This window comes from Lynx canadensis, chromosome C1 (genome assembly GCF_007474595.2).
Source record: "Lynx canadensis isolate LIC74 chromosome C1, mLynCan4.pri.v2, whole genome shotgun sequence".
NCBI classification, from domain to species: Eukaryota; Metazoa; Chordata; class Mammalia; order Carnivora; family Felidae; genus Lynx; species Lynx canadensis.
This window is the reverse complement of record NC_044310.1, coordinates 154653750-154672396: the sequence shown is the minus strand read 5'-3', so window position 1 is coordinate 154672396 and position 18647 is coordinate 154653750. Positions and strand designations below refer to the sequence as shown.

Below are 18647 nucleotides of genomic sequence, written 5' to 3'. Positions count from 1 at the left end.
GCACTTTATGTTTTGCATGCTTTATGCACATTTCTGGCTGACAGCTTTTAAACATTTATTGTATTTCAAATTTCCAGTCCAAATTTTTCAACTTGTAAAATTGAACTGAGTGAATTGATGTCATGAATATCTAGAGTAAAATAAAATTTGTACTTAAATTTGTAATAATTTTAATTTCCTAATCTAAGAAATCTTAGATACCTTCTTTTTCAAAAGAACTCAAGTCTTGATTAATAGGGAAACAGACAGAGACCATATCATATACAAAAAGTAACACCAAATGTTCTGTCATATCAGATTTCTAACTAATAACAAACTATATATTTCTATTTTATATAGGATAATCTTGCTCCAACTTGGATGGGGTGGAGCGCTGGTTCCTCCCCTCAGCCCTTTATTATGGGTACTGTATTACCCCTTTTGCTACCTTTCATCCTTTCACTGTGACTTTGTGTAGTGGGATGAGGGAGGGATTGGGAACGGTACTCTCTCACCACAATAGGGAAAAGTACACTATATTCGAATCCCCTATTTTCAATTGCCTTAAGTTTTCTTTTGAGAAAAATACCTTTGTGAATTTACCCTGTGTGGATTTGAACACCAACGGTTCATATCTTTACTAAGTTTCACTGAATATGATTTAGTTATGTGTATATGGAGTTATTCATTTATGGGGAGATTATCTGATTGGTGAGGGTGGGGGACCTGGTTTAGAATGAATGCGTGGAAATTTTAACTTGTCAATTGATGGTGTTGTTTGAGACATAAAACCCTTACCATTTTTTACATTGATTCTGGGTCCTGAAAACTGCCATCCAGATGCCAGCAGGCAATTCCCTGCCTTGTTGATATGTATGAGCGGATGCTAGGGTTCAATATTCCAGCTTTCATAAGACTGGTGTTGATTGTGTGACCATTTCCGTTTTTATTAAATGAAAGTTTAGGAGAGTTATTTTCAAAATGTAATGAGGCAAAATATATTAAGAGTTGAGTAAGCACATGTGATTTGTGTTATAAATGGAAAAAAAGTTAATATAAAAAAATCCACTTATTCGAACTATACAGACTACAATACCCACCTAGAAACAAAACAGAAATGTCTTATCACGTGTATTAAATAGAATTTAATGTATAAACCCAGTTCTTAGAGTAAGTCACTCCCAAATAACTTTTTAGGATCTTAGAAGATAACATGATGAAAACATAAATAAAAATAAATCTATAGTTTGTTTATTCTTAAAGTTTAAAAATAATGTACAAGAAGAAGAGTTTCTATTTTGAGAGAGATCAAGTTGGAGTTTTTGTTTAGATAATTGAAGTATCGCATCTCTCAAAGACAATTATCTTAATTAAACCCCACAACACAAATGTAGTCATTAGCTTTTTAAAAGATTCCATTACTCTTCTTTATACTTAAAGATGTGATTTTACCTCGCCTGCTTTTGATTTTTATTCATGTAGTTTTTGTATTTAGACTAGAGAAGCATTAGAATCCATGAGTAGTATTATTTGAAGCTCAGAGATAATTTGTTCAGACAAGACATTTCTACATGTATCAAAATTCCTAACATGAATTTGCATACTTAATTGTCAATCCTTCATTTTGTGTTGATTTAATAAAAATGCAGATAATGAACTAGATATGGAAAGAGTCTTTATAAGATTGGATTGTGCTAAAATAGAGAAATTCTATTGGTGTCTTACAAAGCATTTGTGAGAAGAAGCAACCTCTAGTATTAAGATAGTTCCTTCCTTAGACATCTTCTTTTCTGCATCCTGAAATCTCTATCTGTTCTTCCCAATTTATTCAGGCCATCTTTTCCCAGTACCTTCACCTCATGGGAACCAATTGCTGCAGATCCCTAGAGCCTGAAAAGAATTAATACACCTCCTTCTGTGTTGAACCAAGGAATGGCTTAGGGGTCCTGGGAAAAGGCAATCCTTTCTCTGAACTTTATTGCTTAATTTAATGAAATTTTAGATATGATGGACCTTTGTACAGTAAATTGCCCAATACTGTGCCAAATGTTTTCCAATATTTAATGTTTTTATCTTCATAAAAATAAACCTTTCCTCTGGACCAAACGTATGCCAACATTGCAGACCATATCCTGAAAGACACTGCTTCAGAGTCATTGCTCGCTCTTTCGTGTGATCATGAATTACATGGAGTTCGTTTTAACGCAAAACAAATCCCCTGTTGCAAAGTAAACCTCTCAGACTTATTGGCTAACCTACAACTTTTTGTTGTGTCAGGTTTTTTAGTCTCATCTCATAATCAAAACTAACATTAAAGATTATGTTTTCCTCAATAAATGCTAAGTTAATCTTTACTCCTCTCATTCATTCAATCAACCTTTTTTTTTTTTTCCCTATACCCAAAGCACTCTGTTTCCTATATTCAAAGCGTTCAAGGCCTTGGAGAAGTATAATATATTTTTGCATCTTAAATTAGAAAAAGGAAAGCCTCTCATCTATCAAGATCACAGGAATGCAAGTAACTCTAACCCAGAGCAATCTGGAAACCAGATAAATGGGAGCAACTCCAAGGTGAATCAGTGAGGTAGAATGAAAAGAGAAAGCACTAGGTGCCACTTCTAGTCTACTTTCTGATCGTAATCTTTTAGCCTCATTTTCTCATTGCCAACAGAAAACACCATACTAAATTATTTCTATGGTCCTGGCCAGCACTGGAATTCTGATTCTTAAATTCAAAAGAGGAAATGTTGATCTTTATTTTGGAGGCTAATGTGGAGGGTGAACTGGGGCTCCGTGAAAGAAGTGCTACATGAACCAGACCTTGTAGAAGAAAGAATGTTCCAGAAAGGGGGATACTTAGCAAGGGATTCCAAAGGCATCTCAGGTGTCTGGTATTGTATTAGTTGGGTTGGGATGAAGGGTAGGAGGCTAGGGAAGTTTAAACTGGAAATGTAGATTGTGGAGTAATTTGAAGACCAAGGTAAGGAAAATATTTGATCATCAGTGGGAATCCATTAAATAATTTTCAAGTGAGACTCAGGGATAATGAATTCATCTTACGTGGATCAAAGGAAGGAGAAAGTTAGAAGACTTTGACAAGAGTGCAAGTATGACTTAATAGAGGCCAGAGCTAGGATGGATGGTGAAAAGAAGTAACAGAGATGAGAAAAGTTTTAAAGGAAGAAGTGTGAGACCTACAGACTGACATGAAAAGAAATTCAGGAAGTAAGTAGAGGTCACCAGTATTCTGCCATGCTCTAAATTGGCTATTGTAGGTAAAAATGTGCATTTAAGTGTATACTCTATGAATATACAATAAAAATAAGGGTTGTTTTTTTTTTTTTTAAATCTGGATGGTAGGCAAAATATTCAGAAAAGGAGGGAAATAGTAACTTGCTTTCAGCTCTTAAATTTTGAATACAAGAGAAATCTAAGTGTATCCACATATTTAAAATGAAGTATAAAAGAAGGATTTATTCAATCAACTGTATTACTGCAGACAGGCAAATGAGATATGGTAAGCTGCCATGTTTCAGTTTGGTAGGCTGCATAAGCTATATATCACCTGGATCTGCCTGGATAATTCAACCAACTTAAATGTTTATGCTCATTTCCTTACCTTTGCCAATAGTGGTTTTACTGTTTCCTTCGGCCCACTTATCACACTGTTTTGGAACCCCAGACGGCCTAGAGTTCTTTGCAAACTTTAAACACGGCTCAGAAGCATAAGGAATTGGCTCGTGTATTTGTTTTTTCAGACAGGCAATCAAAAAACATTGTTCTAAAAATACACTGGCATCAAATGGCAGATGGAAGATATTTTGATGCCTGTTGTTTACATTGGATCAGATTGACAATAATAATAGAAGTCCATAGGCAGAATTAACTTAGCTATCAGTCGTTCAAGTCTGAGGCATCTTCTGTCACTTATGAGCATTTTAGGGGCTGTCTTTATCTTCCCTCTTAGTGACTCATAATATAGCTCCAATGGGCACTGTGGAGGAGGGAGCGAGGACAGCCATCCCTACAGTGTTGCCAAATACGAAAACTCAGATCTTTTAATCTGTGATCCAAAAATTAAGATAAGAGGGAAAAAAACATGCTCCCATAGAAAAAGAGTAGGTCATTATTTAGCTCAGAATTGTATGTTAATCACTTCACAGTTGGGCACTATGTATGGCACCCCTCCTTTTCTTATTTTCCTAAGAAACCAATTTCTATTATGTTTCATTTAAAATAAGTTTATTGAATTAAACTCAGTAAATGAAACAACTGACATGACTGGAGCTTGAAATAAACGATGTGATGATCTAATGAAATACATAATGCTAAATTGTCTTGCTTCTTATGCAAAAATTATTAATCATAGCAATGCATGAATAATTAAGGACAAAACTATATTAGGCATTTAATAATATTTTTATATTTATACATCTGAATTTTTAATTTTTTTAAATATATTGGTCAAATTGACTTGTGTCCAAATATTTTAATTTCATTATTTAATATATAACCTTTTTTAAAATTAGTTTATCATCTGTATTAGGATTTCCTGCCTCTCTTTTTTCTAATAAACAACAAATATTCTCAATTCATCTGGCAGCAAATTCCTCTGATTTTGCCTTTCCTTCAACCTTTTGGTACTTCCCCCTCTCTTTGTTAAACTTTCTTTTTCTTTGTTATATTATCTATATTTGTTTCCCTAAATGTATTGCTTAAGCAAGAATGGATTTCATTTTAAGATTTTTTTACTTTGCTTTTAAGTGTCATAGAATAGTCTCAATACTAAAAAAAAAATTTTTTTTAAAGAAATACTAAAGATTACTAGGAGAATGTCTTTTAATTTTTAACCAACAAGAATTCTGACTTTTCTTTTTTTCCATTTGTGTATTAGGTGGTTGTGAATGCCCTTTTAGGAGCAATTCCATCCATCATGAATGTGCTTCTGGTTTGTCTTATATTCTGGCTAATTTTCAGCATCATGGGCGTAAATTTGTTTGCTGGCAAATTCTACCACTGTATTAACACCACAACTGGTGACATGTTTGAGATCTCCGAAGTGAATAATCATTCTGATTGCCTAAAACTAATAGAAAGAAATGAGACTGCCCGATGGAAAAATGTGAAAGTAAACTTTGATAATGTAGGATTTGGGTATCTCTCTTTGCTTCAAGTTGTAAGTGAACACTCTTTTCTCTGAAATTTGTTTATTGTTTGGAATAATAAAGTGATAACATACATCTAAGTTACTAAGAAGAGACTTTAGCTATTAAGAAGGAAGTTTATAACACACTTTTTTTTTTTTTTCTAATTTTGATTTGTTAGCACAAGTGTGTTAGCCCAGGTGGGTGGCAACTTCAGCCCATGCAAGCAGTGCAGACATAGTTGATAGAGGCCAGGCAATTCAGTTCTTTCCAAAGGTTTTTTTCTCTTCCCGCCTATATTGCTCTCTTCCCATATGAACAAGTTGATGAATAAATCAATAAGTTTGCTTTATTTTTTTCTATTGCAATTAGAAAGCATTTTCCACTGATGGATCACCCTCCCCGAACATACATACTTAACACACCTGATTGGATTATAAGTAATTGGTGGCAATTAACTGCTACTGAGTTGTATGATTTGGCTTGAAGACCAGGGAATGATATTTGAGGTTTTAGGGTTGGATCCTCACAGTGAAATACAAATAATACAGGGTAGTGCCTGAACCCAGAAATGAAATCTAAGCAGCTGTGGCCTCACTTCAAATGACATTTCAGAACAATTACTTAAGTCTACTATACATAATAATAGTATCCTTATTGTACTTACTACTTTAAATACGTAAGTATCTGAATATTAATGTTTTTTACTACTGGGTCCCCTAAGCCTGATTTGCACAAAAGAAAAACCGTTTGCAATTTATAAAAACACAAAAGATGGTGGCCCTATAAACATCTGCATTTGATGCTGCTTTTGGCAGCAGCTGCATCATGACAAAGCAGTGGGTAAAAACAGAATCCAGATTGTTTAAAAAACATAGTAAGATACTGCTCTATTTTGGCCACTGCAAACTCAGCCTAAGGAATAAAAACAGACCATAAAAGTTCTTTCATTGTTTCTCTACAGAGGCTTTAGCACAGAAATCTATTTCTCTTCACCAGGATCATGTTTTCAATTGCTCAACCAAGAGACTAACCAAGCAAACAAACCTGCGTGGGTCAAAAACCCTTTTACCTCTCTTTCAGAGGTGTCTGTACTATGATTCCTTTATAAGTTCTTCCCACCTTCTTGTTGGAAATTCTTATTTCTCTTCTGGATGTTTCTGACTTACTCTGAATGTTTATGCCATTAAAATAGGGATTTAACAAAATCTGGAAGTATGATTTCTTTAAATATTGTAGTGGACACATAGTGACATTTTCTTGAGAATTTATCCTAACCCTTAATTAATAACCACACTTGTAAACATCACCAAAGTGTATCACTTCCTCCATAAAATTGAGAAAAGAAAAAAATTTTTGAAGCAGGTCCTTGAAATGATAAATAATTCTGAAAATGTAGGGTAAATATCTTGCACGCAGCCATTAGATAAATTCTGCCACTAAAGAAACTCTAAAGTACTACTTTATATTTGGCTTTGTACAGAATCACCTCTGTTGATGAGAAACTCATTGAAATGGTTCTATGAATCACTTTTTCTGTTCCTGTACCTAGTGGGTAATGGACTTGTTCCGTCATTGACCTCAGCCACTGACATTCAGTATTTCCCCCTCTGATAGATAGCTTCTATTTTGTAGCTAAGAATCATTACTTTCTTTCCACTGCCATCACACAAACCCTTCCTTGGCTTTCTTCCCATGACATCCACCATTTCACAAGCGTTAGGGTTATGAAAACGAAGATGTGTTGGGATACAGATGCTGAAAGCTTTCTAGACTTGTTCAGTAGCTAAAAACAATCCTCTCAGACTCTCAGGGCTTAAAATTTATGTCCCAGGACAAATAACAAGTTACTATAAGCTACTAGACTTGGGATCCATCTTGAATCTGAGAATGCCAAGTATCTACTGTATTATTTTCTACTTTTACCCATATTAACTCACTTTCATTAAAACTACAGGGAAAAAGGTAGAATATAGATGATTTCTGGGTGCTATTCTTCAAAATTCTTAAAAGAATAGTTGCAACTCTGACTTTATACATGTCCGTATGATCCTCAGAGTGTTATGATCAAGAGAAATGTTAAACTTTCACTTTCATCACCTTGCAGTAGATCTAAATGTAATGATTGATTTGTAGATCTAAATTGTAATTGTTTTGCTGTTACAGATATCTCCAAGTGTGTTGGCATTTGTAAAGCTTTCTAAAAGTATTCCACCAAATTTCTATAACACTTTAAATTTGCATTATTCCATTAACTCTAAGGAGTAGAGAAGTATTTGTGAATTAGTTATCAAGCAGGAGGATATATCAAATAACGATTTTTGTTTGTTGTGTGTTTTAGAAATGAAAAGCCTTACTAAGATATTGTATTGGTCCAAAATCTATGTAAAACTTGTTTTGAACTGTCTTTCACATTGTTCCTTTTAAAAAATACATAAGTAAGAATATTTATTAAACATTAGGTCTGATTTATTCCAAAGTAAAGCATGCATGTCCTTTTTAATAGGCCACATTTAAGGGATGGATGGATATAATGTATGCAGCAGTTGATTCCAGAAATGTAAGTATTCCTTATCTCCTGCCTTTTTGTAACATTGGTTAGGTTCTAAAATTAATTCAACAGGGCATAGCAGCAAAATGGAATGATTCTATGATGATTGTTTTAAAAAAGGAAAAATTGGCTCAAATTAATATACAAATATAGCAGTGTTTATCAGAAAGATCTTACTAAAATAAATGAAAACAAATTATTTTGAAAGGTAAATGAATACATTCATATGTTTAATAACTGACAAATATCCCTGTATTAAATATTTTTCTATTTTGCTTTCTTTTTATCTACTAATTATATAATCAGCATATGGGAGCAAATGTGAAAAAATATATGATCAGTATCGGTAGTTGAAATGTATAGTTACTCTTCATAAGTAGTAGACAGTGTGAAAAGTTATGAATGTTGTCCAGGCAGCCTTAGATTTCTATAACAATCCCTTTTACATTCATTCTTGTGTATGATTTCAGCATCTATAAATTTACTGGAGCCTTTACCAATGATTTTATCACTTCTATGGTTAACATTTCCTTTAAGTTTATATCACCAAAGTAAAGACCTACTTTATTTGGTTTCTCCTACAATAGTCTCTTTCAGGCTTTAAGAAGAGAACTGAAATCCATGCTTATTCCAACTCTGCTCTTCAAAACTTTGTAAAATTTAGTCTGGTCTGTCAGTCCTCATCTTTCCATTCTGAAGTCCAATCTATTGTTTGGAAGTCCAATCTATTGTTTAGTCTATTATCATAAAGTTTAACTTCTCTCTCTGTAATCTTTAAACTGACCTGGTAGGGCTCACTTAACTTTCTTAATGTGCACTTCCATAAGTGGCTTTAGTTTTATGTTGAGTGCTTTCCTGATATCCACCAGAGTTGTGTCATTTCATTTGTTACTTACAATTATGTTTTGGGTGTTTGGTGGGTTTTAACTGTGTTATCTTTAGAAGGACATGAATTTATTAGAGAACTATCTATTGTGACTCATTTACCCTTTACTACGTAATATGTGGTAGCTCAATGATAATTTACTGGAAGTTAAATCTAAAGACTGAATCATCAACTGAGGATTCATAAGATGGGTGTCCAGTTATGTCTACTAAAATATGTCCTAAAAAATTCAAGGACTATTGTAATGTTAAAGGTATGATGCTGAACTTCTAAATGAATAACTCAGTTCTTGTTTACCAAATAAATTCATGCATACACAAACAGTTGTGTCTAAGCATAGTCTATACATATTTACTAGAATAAAATTTTTCATTAATAATTTTTAAATTATTAAAACTCAGTACCTAAAAATTTTTTACCAAATTTAGCACTCTACTATCCAAATAGCAAGATACTAGTTGTATTTATAGTTATAAAACATAGATTCTAAAGTGTCATAATAACTATATTTTTTACATGAAAACATCTCTAAAGGCTAATTTCAGAGACTTTTTTTAGAGGCAGCTGATTCAGAGGGAAAAAGAAAAGTACTGCTAAGTACTGCTAGGCATTTTCTTTTCTATTCTCGTGAAAATGCACCAATGACTCCTAGCATCAAAATGTATTGTGACATTTTACAAACTATTCTCCTTTGGTAGGTGGAACTCCAGCCTAAGTATGAGGACAGTCTATACATGTATCTTTACTTTGTTATTTTCATCATCTTTGGGTCCTTCTTCACCTTGAATCTGTTTATTGGTGTCATCATAGATAATTTCAACCAGCAAAAAAAGAAGATAAGTATTTCTAATATTTTCTCTTTCACTAAGATAGCAAAATTATTTGAAGCATTCTCTCCACTAAATGAGTACTTTGATTCAGAAGTCGAATGGGCATATATATTAAAATCTATTTTTCATCCGTTCCTTCTACCATCTACAGCCCATTTCCTTCAGGGTATAGAAAGCCAAGAATGACTGGGTTCCATTCCTGTACATAGGTTCACAAAACCTCTCTCTCTCTCTCTCTCTCTCTCTCTCTCTCTTTTTTTTTTAAGCCAGGGGCCACATTTTCAGTCCTTTTGAAGAGAATAATTAGAAAAAAAACTAGAAAAGAACACAGCATATGCCCCTTTTCCAAAGTCAACTCATTGTTTTATCCCTGTAATTCCCCTACTTAAAATATTCTTTCCAGTGAAAACCCTTGGAATGTTTGCAATAAATTAGGCAAAAGATTTGCGTAAGCATCTCCTAGTGTTTCTTTTCACATTTTTTCCTTCATTGGATCTTTTTATAATTTCTATTTCCTTCTCCTTGGTATTTAATTATAAAATATTAGTCCCAGTGTTGAATTGAACAGCTCTTTATCTTATTATCATTTATAAAGCCCATTTTATCATCCTGATTATATACACACATTATAGAAAGTATGAAAAGTAAAGAAATACCATTACTTGGGAGTAATCACTATTCACACTTTATGTTTTTCTGTTCACACTTTTCAAACATATATTCTTGTTATCAAAATTATTTTATCTATAGTTATAAATTCTCTTTTTGAGTTAACATAAGTATTTTCCCATTTTGTTAAGTCTTTGTACGTAGATTATCATAATCTACTTAACTATTTCCCCAAAAATTGATGATTTATGTTGTTTCTAATCTTTAATGATTTAAAGAGTACCTAGTCAAAAGTCTTTGTGCCAAAAAATAAAAAATAAAAGTTAGTATTTAATTATTTTCTTAAGACAAATTTCCAAAGTATTTTGCTTCCTCCAAACAATATGCTCGCTCATAGTCTCAATAACAGTGTATGGATGTGCTCAGGTCACTGCTGCTTCACTGGCATCAAACATTCTGTTTTTAATGCTTGACATTTGATAAATGAAAATTGCTTTTAATTTTAATTTTTATGTCTATTATTACTAGTAGATTTGAACATGTTTTCGGTGCTTTTTGTCATTTATATTTCTTCCTTGTTGATTATTCCTTCATCTTATTTGTTCAGTATATTTTGTTATTGTATGAGTGCTTCCATTGTATGAGATGTTTTCACTATAGAAAATTCCTGTCCCCACCCCCTTTTATTGTTATTAATATATTCTATGATCAATGTCAGCTCTTTATATCACTTATTGGCCTGGGTTGCAATCCTCTGTACCTCCTGGCCTGTCACATCCTTGCCATACTAATGATCTCTGATCCTAACACTTCTACCAACTTGGCCAGTTTCCTTTTTATCCTTTTGTTCCAATTCTTGGCTGAGTGAAGGTGGATTATAATAACTTTAACCCATCCTACAATATACATACTCTAATGCATTGCTGCACTGGAATAAGAAAATGATTGTCTTTAACTTCTGAAAAGCAGTCTGTCTAGCATTAGAAACTTATTATTTCATGTTTCAGCAAATCGCATTTTACCACTCACTTATTATATGGTGTTGGGTAAAATACTTAGCCTCTCAGTTGCTTGTTTTCATTCTGCCATAAAATAATACTGAAAGTAATAAAGTCAATGTTGGATGACTGTGAGAATTAAATAATACTGTAGCACCTAAAAAATGCAATTCGTATTTTTCAAATTTAAAATTCTAGGCTTAATTATTTTATCCGTTTCCTTTTTTAACCATCCCTTTCCTGTTTTAAGTTTAACATTGAAAAATTATGCGCAAAGGGGCACAGTTTTCACCAGTTTTTATTTTTCTTTTCTATACTTTGGAGGTCAAGATATCTTTATGACAGAAGAACAGAAGAAATACTATAATGCAATGAAAAAATTGGGATCAAAAAAGCCACAAAAGCCTATACCTCGACCAGGAGTAAGAAATACCAAATGATACGGGAAAAAAATAAACAAAGACAAAAAATTGCATGTGTTTTCTTACAGAAGAGATAGCAGCTAACATTTCCAGCAGCAAAGATTTCTTCCATTTTTAGAATATCATTAATTCATACCTTTTATGGTAATGGTAAAAATTACTTAAAAAAAAAAAAAAGAGAGAGACCAGAAAGAAAAAGAAGAAGCAGAAAAATGCATCCTTGGGGCGCCTGGGTGGCGCAGTCGGTTAAGCGTCCGACTTCAGCCAGGTCACGATCTCGCGGTCCGTGAGTTCGAGCCCCGCGTCGGGCTCTGGGCTGATGGCTCAGAGCCTGGAGCCTGTTTCCGATTCTGTGTCTCCCTCTCTCTCTGCCCCTCCCCCGTTTATGCTCTGTCTCTCTCTGTCCCAAAAATAAATATAAAACGTTGAAAAAAAATTAAAAAAAAAAAAGAAAAATGCATCCTTGTTTTCAGGGGACTTCTAATTACACAACTAGAATCCAACCTAAATGGCGAAGGCACATAAACAATGTGTTATGCACAAGAAAAAGCTGTTCAGAACTCAAAAGGAGTTGCTGAGTCATCTTAAGAAGAGGGATAAAATTTGGATGGGATTAAAAAGCATGCAATTTTCTGCTAGGTTAACAAAGTGATGAAGTGCTGAGTGAAATAACATCTTACTTCCCTTGTATTGTCCGTTAGAGGTACTGAGTGGAGAAAAAAAGAATTCTAGTATCTGCTGTTCGTATAGATGGCTATATAGTTAGAAGTTACTAATGTCTTCAGCCATCAGGGGCAATAAATACAATTCATGATGATAACTAACAATCCTCATGCTTCCATGATAAACCAACCAAACAACTCCTGTGAAATGGAGAAGCCTTATCCTACACTGTATTGATTTTTGTGATGATGATTTGTGAAGTTAAAATAATTCCTGAGGCACATTAGGGAACAAAATACTAGTGAACATTCATATTGTGCCATCCAACAGTTGCCTTCTTGAAAATGATGAGAAATACATACTGTTCTCTACTAAACCTTAACCCTGGAAGTAGAAATGGGTCAACTATGTGTAGAAAAAATGTAAGATAGAAGATATCCTCAGAATTCCTCAGCAGCCTAAGGAAATGAGCCAGACAATGGCCTGCAGTGACTAACAGTGGCAAAAATGAGGGGCAGAATGACAGATCAGTGATGGGGACATTAATTTTTGACATCAAAGTATAAAGACGGTCATTATGGTCTGATTATTCCTGTGTAGGGTCAGCATTCTATGTCTGACAGTCAACAAAGACTTTTGGTGGAAGAACATCAATATCGCCATTCATAGGTTTTAAATGCATAATGTTATAGACGTGTCCTGGAAATCCCAAGTTCTCTTTAGCAATTCTTTGAGAATAAGCCAAATGGAATGTTGCTAGATACTATATTTTGAGATGCCTGCATGGTCCAACTGATCATGGGATATTCTAGTAAAATAAAATTAGGCAGGTTTCTCTATTTCTCATAATCTTAATATGTTAATATACATTTGTGCCTCTGGGTGAAGAGTACAGTATGCAATGTTTCTTATCAGAAGCACCCTTTTGACAGGGATCATTATTCTGTGGAATACCCATTGGTAAATAGAAGTTTAGGTTATTAAATTTTTTAAATTAATGTGTTACAAGCCGTCTTTTACACCATTCAGAGTCAGTGGTTACTATGTATAATAATAGAAACTTAACCAATGCAGAAAGTACTTAGGCAGATGCTAATATGTACAGGAAAACTCCTCGGTTGCTAAAAAAGCTTTCCTGTTTCCCTACAGAACAAATTTCAAGGAATGGTCTTTGACTTTGTAACAAGACAAGTCTTTGACATCAGCATCATGATTCTTATCTGTCTCAACATGGTCACAATGATGGTAGAAACAGATGACCAGAGTGAATATGTGACAAGCATTCTGTCGCGCATCAACCTGGTGTTCATTGTGCTGTTCACTGGAGAGTGTGTGCTGAAGCTCATCTCCCTCCGCCATTATTATTTTACCATAGGCTGGAATATTTTTGATTTTGTGGTCGTCATTCTCTCCATTGTGGGTAAGAAGTATTTAACATCTCTTCAATTCTGTTCAATAAAAGTAAAAGTTGTAACATTTGCTTTACATTAGAGGTCATCCCACCACTCAGAAATCACTACTCTGAAATTTTCTATATGTTTCATCCAGGTGTGCTTGTTTTTCTTACAAAATGAGGCTCCTGCTATATGTACAATATTGTATCCTATGTTCACCATTTTAGATTAGGTATATTATTTGTGGATCTAGTATGTTCCCATTAATTTGAACTAGGAATATGCTATTAACTAAGATCAAAAATGTTTTGACATGTTTAGATTAAGTAGCCTATATAATATCTAGATGATTCTGTTGAGAAGAGAACTGAAAATTTAGTCTGGTCCTAAGGAAAGACACTGCATTGGAGATATAGACACAGAGTCATCAGCATGTAGACAGGAGTGGAAGCTGGTGTGAAGATAAAGAAAGGCATAGAGTGAAAAAAAAATAGAGATAAGAACAGAATGTTAGCAAATACAGATGGAAGTTTCTTTAAGGGTATCAGGTAGAGATTTTCTAGATAACCTTGAAATGGAGTTATAGTAATGATGCACAAGGGGATGCGAGGTGGTATGGGACATCATTTTATCATTATATACTTAAATGTCTGGAATGTACAACACATCACATCAGTAACAGCTCATCTCATTAAAGATACAACTCTAGCTCCAGGGAAGTGGAGAAGTGTATCTGTGGGCCTAAAGTATTCATTCTTTCCTAAACCAGATAATATGATTGGGTCAACATTTTACCATTCAAAATGGGGCACCTCTGATGGGTAGATTTTCATGCCATCACCTCCTCTTAAGGAGTTGGTTTTATATCCAACTCGTATATTGCAGGTATCCTTTGATTTCTAAAGTAATCTATGGTGCAATCAGTCATGGATAGGGTACTAAGGTTATATTCACCTCTCTCTATCTCACTCTCTCTTCATCATCCTTTTTCTCTCCCTCTCTCACACACCCACACACACTTAGACTAACACTTTTCTAGAATGAGACAGTGTAACTTGAAAGACCTTGGTTTTCTGAACCAATCAGGAAATTAGTTCAATTGTTACTTCATTATCCAAAAAGCAAATAGAGAAAAAATCTTAAAAGAAGTGGCTGAGAGACCAACGTTAGACGCAGGAGACCAGAAAGGGCACCAGCTTGGATCCTTTTAGAAATGTAGCAGCACATATATATATAATATGTAAAAATATTATAGTGGAAGCTCAGGCAAGTACCAAGTTGATAGAGAAATGAAAATAGTATTAAAAACGGTAGTTACTTTTAGATGGGTAAGAACTGTATAGGCAATTTCAGAAAAAAAAATTGTATTCATATAAATATGTACTTATATCCTTGGCCACTGCTGTTCAGACAGACTTGGTAATTTTTAACTAATTTTTTTTATATTTAGTCTTGAGATTTTATGTAAGCTAAAGATAGTCTTTAGACATCTCTCAAAGACAAAAGTACCGTAAAATTATTTCTGAACATTGTCTTAACTTGGACTGCCATAACAACTTACCACACACTGAGTGGCTTAACCAACAGAAATTTATTTTCTCATAGTTCTAGAGGATAGAAGTCCAAGAACAAGCTGCCAGCATAGTGGGTTTCTGGTGAGGGCTCTCTTCCTGTCTGGTGGATGATTACCTTCTTGTATGTCCTCATACGGCAGAGAGAGAGGAGATAGTTCTCTAGTGTTTCTTCTTACAAGGGTACTAATCCTATCATGAGAGCCCCACCCTATGACCTCATCTAAACGTAATTATCCCCTCAAAACTTTCTCCAAATACTCTGCATTGGAGAGTTAGAGTTTTAAAATGTGAATGGGGGGTAGTGAGGAGGAAGGACACAATTGAGTCTGTAACAAATATTGAGTTGAATTTAATACTGAATGTCAAAATTAAAGTTCATTAATAATACATATTATATACAGTTATATGTATATTATATGTATGCCAAATTTAAGATTATGCAACTGAATTTCAGGATTCTGAACTTTACCTTAGAGCCTTAACAAAATTTTGATTATTATCTTAGTGGATAACTTCAATGGTTGGTATTCTCATTTTTTATCCACAGGCATGTTTCTGGCCGAGCTGATAGAAAAATACTTCGTGTCCCCTACCCTGTTCCGAGTGATCCGTCTCGCCAGGATTGGTCGAATCTTGCGTCTGATCAAAGGGGCGAAGGGGATCCGCACGCTGCTCTTTGCTCTGATGATGTCCCTTCCCGCCTTGTTTAACATCGGCCTCCTGCTCTTCCTGGTCATGTTCATCTACGCCATCTTTGGAATGTCCAACTTTGCGTATGTTAAGAGGGAAGTTGGAATTGATGACATGTTCAACTTTGAGACCTTCGGCAACAGCATGATCTGCCTGTTCCAAATTACCACCTCTGCTGGCTGGGATGGATTGCTAGCACCCATTCTCAACAGTAAACCACCTGACTGTGATCCTAATAAAGTTAACCCTGGAAGCTCTGTTAAGGGAGACTGTGGGAACCCATCTGTGGGGATTTTCTTTTTTGTCAGTTACATCATCATATCATTTCTAGTTGTGGTGAACATGTACATCGCTGTCATCCTGGAGAACTTCAGTGTCGCTACTGAGGAAAGTGCAGAGCCCCTGAGTGAGGATGACTTTGAGATGTTCTATGAGGTTTGGGAGAAGTTTGATCCTGATGCCACCCAGTTCATGGAATTTGAAAAACTATCTCAGTTTGCAGCTGCTCTTGAACCCCCTCTCAATTTGCCGCAACCGAACAAACTCCAGCTCATTGCCATGGACCTGCCCATGGTCAGTGGGGACCGGATCCACTGTCTTGACATCTTATTTGCTTTTACAAAGCGGGTTCTGGGAGAGAGTGGAGAGATGGATGCCCTTCGAATACAGATGGAGGAGCGATTCATGGCTTCTAATCCATCAAAGGTCTCTTATCAGCCAATAACTACGACTTTAAAAAGGAAACAAGAGGAGGTGTCTGCTGTAATTATTCAGCGTGCTTACAGGCGCCACCTTTTAAAGCGAACTGTAAAACAAGCTTCATTTACCTATAATAAAAATAAAATCAAAGGTGGGGCTAACCTTCTTGTAAAAGAAGACATGATAATTGACAGAATAAATGAAAACTCTATTACAGAGAAAACTGATCTGACCATGTCCACAGCAGCTTGTCCACCTTCCTACGATCGGGTAACAAAGCCAATTGTGGAAAAGCATGAGCAAGAAGGCAAAGATGAAAAAGCCAAAGGGAAGTAAATGAAAATAAATAAGAAAAATTGGGTGACAATTGTTTACAGCCTGTGAAGGTGATGTATTTTTGTCAACAGGACTCCTTTAGGAGGTCAATGCCAAACTGACTGTTTTTACACAAATCTACTTAAGGTCAGTGCCTACTATAAGACAGTGACCCCTTGTCAGAAAACTGTGACTCTGTGTAAAGGGGAGACGACCTTGACAGGAGGTTACTGCTCTCACTACCAGCTGACACTGCTGAAGACAAGAGACAAAATGGCTACTCAGACTGTAGGGACCAGTTCAAAGGGGTGCAAACCTATAATTTGGGGGTTGTTTAACATGAAACACTTTAGTGTAGTAATTGTATCCACTCTTTGCATTTCAACTGCCACATTTGTCACATTTTTACAAAATCTGTTAGGGGATTCATCTTTTTTTTAATCCATATGTTGTTTATTATATGTGACTATTTTTGTAAATGGGGTTTCTGTTGTGAAATAGACAAAGGGTCTCTTCAACAGGTATGCCACCGGGGGTTATCACAATCACACGGCCTCCCATCTGCACAAAGGTGTGGTTTGCATGAGGGCATGCTGCACTTAGAGATCATGCATGAAAAAAAAAAAAAGTCACAAGGAAAACCATGAGTTCTTAAATTCCATCCATCTTCCTGGGAGGGGTAATTGGGTGATAACTGGAGGTGCTTTGTTGATCTTGTTTCATCAAATCCAGCCACCAGACCAAGTGGATCATTTTGGGCGGGGGGAGGGGGTAGGCCATTAAATCTTAGCAGGTGCAAACTTCATTCAAATGTCTGGAGTCATAAATGTTGTGTTTCTGTTTATCGTATTTAAAAAAAAAAAAAAAACTGAAAAATGAGCATTGCTTCTCCCCGAAGACTGAATTGACCAAAAGAACCCTTTATAAATTTCTGCTTAATCCTGCACTTCGTTTAGCCATCTTCAGCTCAGCAGGTTGACAACTGTATATGTTAATGAAATGCTATTTATTATGTAAATAGTCATTTTACCCTGTGGTGCACGTTTGGGCAAACAAATAATGACCTAAGCACAGTATTTATTGCATCAAATATGTACCACAAGAAATGTAGAGTGCAAGCTTTACACAGGTAATATAATGTATTCTGTACCATTATAGATAGTTTGGATGCTATCAATGCATGTTTATATTACCATGCTGCTGTATCTGGTTTCTCCCACTGCTCAGAATCTCATTTATGAGAAACCATATGTCAGTGGTAAAGTCAAGGAAATTGTTCAACAGATCTCATTTCTTTAAGTCATTAAGCAATAGTTTGCAGCACTTTAACAGCTCTTTGGTTATTTTTAAATTTTAAGTGGATAACATATGATGTATAGCCAGACTGTACAGACATGTTTAAAAAACAAACAAACACTGCTTAACCTGTTAAAAATGTGTTTAGAATTTTATAAGCAAATATAAATACTGTAAAAAGTCATTTTATTTTATTTTTCAGCATTATGTACATAAATATGAAGAGGAAATTATCTTCGGGTTGATATCACAATCACTTTTCTTACTTTCTGTCCATAGTACTTTTTCATGGAAGACATTTGCTAAACAAGAAATGAAAACAAGACTGGGTAGTTGTAGACTTCTGCTTTTTTATTAAATTTGCTAATTTTAGATTATTTCATAATTTTAAGGGGCAAAATAGGTTCACAAGCCACGTCCAAATTATGCTCTGCAATTGGAAAAGGGTATAACATTTTAGTTATATTTTTGGTAGTGCCTGCACAAACTGATTGAAGGTAGTGCTTATTTTTCATTTTTGTCCTTTTTTTTTTCTAATTTCTGTTTATGTTTTCATTTCTTTGGAGTCATCCTGCTCTAGATTGCTCTAAATATAAT

The 18647-nt window shown here is 34.8% G+C and overlaps 1 protein-coding gene across 1 annotated transcript in view; it reads left to right on the top strand.

Annotated features, from left to right (window-relative positions):
• The window catches only part of LOC115521495 (sodium channel protein type 1 subunit alpha), a 149168-nt gene extending 130968 nt beyond the window's left edge, over positions 1-18200 (top strand). The window contains exons 22-27 of the mRNA XM_030326768.1: positions 4874-5155; positions 7630-7683; positions 9259-9396; positions 11315-11419; positions 13232-13502; positions 15598-18200. Coding sequence (XP_030182628.1) covers positions 4874-5155; positions 7630-7683; positions 9259-9396; positions 11315-11419; positions 13232-13502; positions 15598-16775 — 2028 coding nt within the window. The 3' untranslated portion in view covers positions 16776-18200. The remainder of the gene's footprint in view (positions 1-4873; positions 5156-7629; positions 7684-9258; positions 9397-11314; positions 11420-13231; positions 13503-15597) is intronic.
• The last annotated feature ends 447 nt before the right edge of the window (positions 18201-18647 follow it).